General features: G+C 40.1%; 1 protein-coding gene across 1 annotated transcript in view; it reads right to left on the minus strand.

Moving 5' to 3' along the window:
- Positions 1-2,728: 2,728 nt before the first annotated feature.
- The window catches only part of LOC109968960 (cathepsin S-like), a 14,343-nt gene continuing 9,320 nt past the window's right edge, over positions 2,729-7,751 (minus strand). Inside the window, exons 4-7 of the mRNA XM_020615563.1 lie at positions 7,375-7,599; positions 4,555-4,720; positions 4,107-4,209; positions 2,729-3,135 (exon numbers count right to left, since the gene is read on the minus strand). Of these exons, the coding sequence (XP_020471219.1) occupies positions 3,036-3,135; positions 4,107-4,209; positions 4,555-4,720; positions 7,375-7,599 (594 nt within the window). The 3' untranslated portion in view covers positions 2,729-3,035. The remainder of the gene's footprint in view (positions 3,136-4,106; positions 4,210-4,554; positions 4,721-7,374; positions 7,600-7,751) is intronic.

Genomic DNA, 7,751 nt, shown 5'->3' on the forward strand with positions numbered 1-7,751 from the left:
AAAATAGAAGAGCTTGGAGGCTCCTCTGCAGACCCCTGCTTGCTACTGTCATCATATCAAAGCTGAGGTGACACCTTGCAGGTTCCTCTTTGTCTCTCTGGCTGAGAGCCTAAAATAGAGACAGCTTTTGTACTGAGTCACCTTCTGCTCCATGTCAAGCAGGGAAGCTCTTCCCTTTCTGAGGGAGGGAGACGTGAATCCACTTGACTGCTGCAGGTGATCCACATTGCCGTTTTACCCTATGGCATCCCCTAGTGGCTGTTCTAGAGACTTAACCCTGAAACAAAGCTGGCAGCCGAGGCAGAGCAATTCTGAGAGGAGGGCAAATAACAAATACTTTCTGAAAAAAAAATACAGTTTTTGTTTAAACCAAAAAACAACCAAAGATTGATGGGTAACTGCTGGATCATTATGCAGTTCCCTGTCAGAGCTACCATAGCACTCCGAGGATTCAAAAGAGCACCATTGGGTCCGTGTGCTGTTTATTTATGTCGCATAAAACAGTATTATGTTCAGCTGGAACTGAGAAACTGACAGGAGGCATGTCTTCAGATGGAAGTCTTTTGACTCTATAAATCCCCAGTGTCCCATCTGTCCCTGCCCTCTCCCTCTGTGTACATGAAGACTTTACCCATCTACCTCAACTGTGTGAGATGTTGTGTGGCAAAGATGTTCCTTAACCAAAGAATCCATCCTGTCAGGGTGTCTGTCTGTCTATCTTGTCTATCCATCCGTCTCTTCATGCCTTTTACTCCAAACCAAATGTGCTGGAATCAATCCATAACAGGAGCCAACTGAGGCCCCCATCCAGCCAAAGCTCAAGTCCAGTATGTTAGAGTATCCCATTGATCCACGCTGTGTATATAAATAAAATCATTCTCAAGACCAAAAAAAGGAGGTGACAATCCAAGCAAGGAGGATCTTGCTGTAATCAACGTTGCCTGTTCCTTGTTTTCCGAAAACTAGAATCATGAGACTTACTGTAACAAAAAAGCCGAAGAATCAAGCGCTCATCCCAAAATAATAAAAAAAGGTCAGAGGAGACAGAAGCTATTTTTCCACATTTGTAAGCCACCCCCCTCCCACCTGTTTTTTCCAAGATGTTTAGTGTAGTTGAAAAACTGTTTGATCCCACTGTTGTAAGTAGGAATTAATGAAATCCATACAAAAAGCTTTAAAAGGGGAAGAGCTGAGGGAAGTATTATATTTGAGTTTCCTCAGCTTGGACTCGCCCACCATGCTTTATCGTGCCATCTTTGTCCATGTGTTAGACTTACTAATGAATGTGGCTAACCAACCAAAGGCTTAAAAAAGATACACAACACTTTAAACGTCAATCATGGTGGGACATTTTGTATCAACAACTAAAGAAAATCCCTTTGAATACCTCATGTGAAAATTGTTTGTTGTGATGTTGCACTAAAAAAATAAAAATGACTCATTTGTAACCCAACACTGTACTCTGTTGACTTTATTGTGACCTTGGCTAGCAGGGGATCTCTTTGGATTTTTAAAGGCCAAGACTGGCGCTGGTATTTTTTATTTTTTTCTTAATGCTGTTATCCAATACTAAACTGTACTCTTAAATTGGATTATTTTAGTCAAACAAAAATGCATAATCACCCTTATGAACTGGTATTCCCCTTCGAAGTTATTTATTAGCATGACTAATACAATTTAATTTGTGTCTTAATGAATCCATATAAATTTCCCCCCCCCCCCCCCCCCATTTAGTTCAGGTACATTGATCATAACCTTTATCCAATTTCCCCAAAATTCAGCATCACATATTTGGTATTTGTGGAAGGTTACAGATGTCAACTACAATTTAAATTATGTTTTATGGGATAAAACAAAACTTGTCCACACAACAAGGGTTTCTGCTGACATATAAATTAGCACAATTTTAATGATTCTGGTTTTCACCAGTTTTATTGTTTTCATCTAGAATACTTAAAATTTTGTACACTAAAAATCTTCCCATCAAAATCAGTATTAGTGGCATTCCTTGTTTAACCAGTGTGTTTTTAATGTAGTTGTTCAATATTTTCTTGCTGATAACGTCTGTACATCAATTTACAGCCAGCAGCCAGTTAGCTTAGCTTGTCATCATTTTTATATTTTGATTTTTGTATGAATTAAACTAAAGTTATCTCAGATAGAGCTTTCAGTTTTCCTACTTCAAGTCTTCATGCTAAGCTAACTAGCGCTTGGCTGTAGCTTCATATTTGCCAGTATAGTAATAGTTGATAGTAATAGCCGTCTTCCCCTCCCTCTGCTGTTTAACTGTTTCTCTAAAGAACTCTATTGACCTTTTGATAAAGTATAAAGTACCTTCATGTTTGATGATAGGGTCAGGAGAAAATAAAAACAGCTTTTCTTCTTATGTAAGAATGTTACTTGCCTTCAGGCAGCTAGTCTATGGTATGCTCTCACATCAGCATGTGCACAGCACAGGATAGAGATATTTACCAGAGACATGGGTACTGATTTTGGCGTTCCCTCTGTCATAACGTGTAAAAGCTAAATTGACCAACAAACCAATTTCCCAACGACTCAATGGAATCCTTTCAGGCACACCTGCAGCTGGTGGTGTAAAATCAAACCTTCACCTCCTTCACATCTAAGGCACAGAGGCAGATCTGATATTTACTGAAAGGCTGATGTTGGACTGATCAGTAAACAGATATATTTACCTCAGCCTTCTGTGTATCACTATGACTGCGTCTCAGAGAGGAACACAGCTGTCTCTTTATTACAAATTCAAAAAACACACACGTACAGTCAGACAAATGCACACACTTTGATAAAACAAAAAGTTCAGTGACCACGCGCCGACAATAAACCGATTCATTCAAGATATGTTTACAAAAATACTCCCCCAAAATGCTGTTGTAAAACCTTAGTATTTAAAGACTTGGAATTTGTGACTTGTGTAGTAAGAAGTTAAAATTAATATAAAAACTGTAAAAATACACATTAAGAAAAAGACAGTTTTTTTTTTTTTTACAGATTCAGTTCAGTTCCATCTGCAGCTACATTATGGGATAGCAAGGCCACAGAGCGATGCCACACTGGTCCTTCTTGTTGCGTGCCATCCGAATGTAACCCTGGTCTCCGAAAGATGTTCCCCAGCTGGACAAGGAGAGCAGAAAAACACTGCTCATTTAAAATTCAGTACTTATAGCTGCCTTTCCCTGTGGCCATATGAAGTGAAGGTGGTGGGTGATGGAAGTTAAAAATCACTGTGCAGTGGATGAATATGTGGTTGTTCCAAAAATAAACTTGGCTAAATACATTAAGATGGCTCAGTGAGTAAATCTACAGGATTTTGGCGGCCCATTTTCAGTAGATAATGCTCATCACCTTTCACTCAGTACTGTATGTTAATTGTTAATATAAAAAAAAGCTAAGAATTGGGGGCATCCTGATAGCCAAATGGTTAATGCAAATACCACATAACTGCTGTGACAATAGCAGCCTGGTGGTTCCAAACTTATTTCATTTCACAGTTACTGAGGCCACTGTGCTCCTGGAAACACTTGAAGCTTTTGAAGTGGTTTAATATGTTTACACTGATCTATTATAATGGTCTAAATATAGAGAGTTCGCCGAACTTTGGGCTTGGATTGTGTACTGACATACACTGTGAGCTGTGGCATGTGCCTTTCTAAACTCTGTTCAGTCAGTCCAGTTTGCCACAGGTGGACTCAAATCAAGTAGCAGACATACTGTAGCTCAAGGATAATTAAAGTAAACAGGATGCACCTGACCACAATCTGGAGCCACAGCACAGGATCTGAATACTTTTGTACATGGGAGATTTCAGTTTTATTCTTTGTTGACTGTAAATGCCAAAGAATTTCTCCATTAAAGCACATAGTGAAGGGGTTTGAATACATACTGAAGCCATGTAACAAGTCATAACATTATAGAAAATGGAAGTTTCACATCTCCTTTGTCCTCCAGGACAGCAAGAACACACCATACAGAGGAACAGATGGGGCAATAACATACAGGAGCTGTACATACACTGAGTATGTCAGTAGTGAATGTTTGGAAGAGGTGGGAGTTCAGGGGAGAATCAAGAAGGGAAAACACCTCACCTGTTCTTCACCAGCCAGTAGTCCTGACCATCGAGGGTGCCGTAGCCCACAGCCAGCACGCCGTGGTTTACCATCTGGCTGCAGCTCGAGTCATCATACACTCCTGAAACAAAAGGGGTTAAAATGATTAATCATATTCATGAATTATTATTTAAAAAACACACACACACACACACACACACACACACACACACACATTTCAGACAAGAACTATTAATCTCCGCAGGTTGTCATCTTAGTATGGAGCTCAATATTATAAATAATGTGGAATAAATAATGACATAAACAATATAGAAATAAAAAATGATTAAATAATTTCAGAAGTTATTAAAACTATTTGTTAATTAAAAAGGTTGTTCTTATTTTTATAATATAGTTTTATAGGTCTTTGTAATTGATACTTGTTTTATTTTAAAACACTTTTAGAAGCTGATAATGTGTAACCCACCGCTTCTATAGAAAGAGAATGTTGGCCGTGTGGCATCAATCGCCACTGAAATAGGTCCTATGGTGGCGATCGCCTCCTTCAGAGCCCCCTCATCTCCGGCAGGGAGAAAGCTGTAACTGGAGCAATTGGCAGCACGGTACGTGGGGTTGTATTTGCACTGTTGCTCCTGAATAAGAGGAAAACTGGGTTTAAGCTCAGGATTTCCACAGAATCTGTATGCGATATACCTGAGCTGCTGTAGTGGCAATAACACCAGATGGTGTTTAATAACAGTTCCATAAATTGGCTCCTTCTTTCCAACATGCTATACATAGTCTGAAACACAAGCGAACTGTGTGACTACTAAGGACCCCTCTGCCACCAGGGCCCCACCAATCAAACTGTCCATCAGATGGTTTTGAGGATATTTCAGTGTTTTCAGATAAACAGACTGACCGACACTGCCATCCCTAAAGTCATGCCAAAAATGCACATTTTTTCTTAGCGTGTGATTCTTAAATTTTCCAGCTCTTGGCAGGTGAGTCAGAAAGTGAATGTCAGACCCAAATGATAGTGTCTGTGCTCATTAGGAGAATGTTTCACATCACAAATACAAGTTTTTATTTATTTTTTGGCTGAACTAGAGCCACGACACCTCCGCGAGTCTGTAACAGTCGCTCAGAAATGCCCTCCTCCTCCTCACAAGCAACGGCGAACCAGATGAAGCCTGGAGGACAAACACTTTGTCTGCTTTGATTAATTTCTTGTTGTTCCAAAGAGACAATAACAGCAGACCACAGACAAGTTAGAAGAGTGTTGCTGTCTACAGCCTGAAGGGTCTGACTTAACTTCTTGTACACCCACATTTTTGTCTCATACAGGAATTTGTTAACGGTAAACTTGAGTTTGTACTAGATTTCCACTTAAAAACAACACCATGTTTTAATTTGTTGCAGTTCTCTTGCCTCAGTTTCTTGTTTTATTTCTTGGGCTTGACTCCTGATTCTGCAAAGAAGCTTTCAGCAGAAGACAACAGCCACCCAGCTGGAGGGGAGGTGCTGACTTCCAGTTATCAGTTACCTACAATAGTCATATTTCATTTCCATATGCAAAGTTTAAACATAGGTCCTAAAGTAGAGTTTTTGTGCATGTGATGTGTGTTGCAGTTCACTCATGGGAAAGGCCCCTGACTTGCACTATCATATAATGTTTAGCTTGGTATGAGGACGGTGTAATTTAATGGTTGCAAGACTAAATATAAAAAAATTAAAGCTGCATTAACTAACTTCTCCTCAGGGAAAAGTGAGTCAAAACAAACTCAAGCTGTAACTCCTCCTCTTTGCCCTTCCTGCCCTGTCTAATTAAAGCTGCATTAACTAACTTCTCCTCAGGGAAAAGTGAGTCAAAACAAACTCAAGCTGTAACTCCTCCTCTTTGCCCTCAGGAAGGGCAAAGAGGAGGGAATATAGAGCCCATGGTTTTTGGTGGCATTGCAGCGACACAATGTCAAATAAAGAGGTTTACATTTTAACAATATGCATACATGCTGTATGTCTAACATTGTTTGTAGCAGATGTATCTGCAATAACACAAGCAAATTACACAGAGGAATTTTTTTCTTCCCAGTAAAACAGACATAGTATTAATGTGCTGGCCACTACTGCATCACATTCAGTGTTACATACTTGCTACATACTGTATAACCGTGAGTTGTATGTGAAACAAGAGAAATTTCATGTTAAGCTTTGATAGCTGAACAAACTCCCCACTCTTCTAGTTGTGCTGATGGTGCAAATTTTAACAACTTCTCACTAAAATGCTACATGGCCTGCAGTGTTATGTCCAACATAAACTGGACCAAAACCGAGCAAAAATACTTCATTTGCTAATCCAGGAAAACGTGCTGGTTTCCGGTAACTGGACAACAAAACACTAATGTTGCAGTCAGCTGGAATGAAAATTACAACCAGAATAATTCAATGCACAGGTACAAAACTGAAATGCTAACGTTAGCTTGCTAATGATGCCAACTTATACACATTAGCCAGCTACATTACTTGCACATCTAGCAGGAAGCAAGCCACAAATTTTAGTTGTTTGGATGCTTTTAGTGGTCTCCATCTCCGACGTGCCAAACCAGTGTTAACACTGGTTTTGCCTCGCTCATTGTTATACTCTTTCTGTGCTACAGAACACGGCCTGTTGGGTCTAACAGCTCTACTCCCATCCTGGGTTGTACCTGCACAGGGAGCCTCCATGGTCCATCTTTGAAATGAGCCATACTCTTTTGAAAAATGCATCTTATAACCTCGGATCAGTGTGTTGCAGATTTTAACCATAGTGGCCACAGAGGGCATGAAATAAACACAAGGCCTGAAGGTAGCAGAGTGGTGTGGGGTGGGGTGGGGGTTTGGTACAGCAGAGAGACAGCACTTCTAGACAATTTTTTACTTGACTTATCCAAATTTGTGCTAAATCTTAGTTAATACAGCTTTAAGTAAAATGAAATGGTAAACTGAGCCCATATTATTTAAATTCTTTGTGTTGTTGGAATGCCTCTGTCGCAGTCCATAAGTTGTTTCTCCTTCAGACGAGTACCTAGTTGACTCAGAAGAAGCAGAGATGTCTTACATTCTAACAAATGCATGGATTTGTCAGACACAGCTGCATAAAATATAAGGACTAACCTGCTGTTTATCTAAAATAATCTTCTTCAAGTTTTGCCCAGTTTCGATTGAAGTGATCAAATGGTGGCATAAACAAACTGCCTAGAGCCCAAGTTTAACAGTTCAAACAGCAACCAATGCATCTTGGACCAGCAGGATTCATCCACTTACTTACTTGTGCTATGTACGGGTATGACGCATCAGAGTCGATGCCTTGGTTGTCAATGACATACTGGAAGGATTTGTGCATGTAGCCTCCGTTGCAGCCCATGTTGCCATATTTATTTGAACAGTCCACCAGGTTTTGGGGGCTGAGGTCCACCAGATTCCCAGTTTTCTTGGCTAATTGGCCCTCCAGGGCACCTGCTGCACTGAAGGCCCAACAGGAACCGCAAGCACCCTGGATTTAAGTGAGTGGTGTTAGTGTAATGTCATGAACGCAGTGCAAGGAACAAATATTGCAGCACACTCTCAATATTTCTCTAAATGTCCCACTTTACTAGCCTCAGTGTGAGATTAAGCACCTTTCTACACAAGCAAATATCATATATA

The sequence above is a fragment of the Monopterus albus genome, unplaced genomic scaffold (assembly GCF_001952655.1).
Source record: "Monopterus albus unplaced genomic scaffold, M_albus_1.0 scaffold166.1, whole genome shotgun sequence".
In the NCBI taxonomy this organism is placed as follows: Eukaryota; Metazoa; Chordata; class Actinopteri; order Synbranchiformes; family Synbranchidae; genus Monopterus; species Monopterus albus.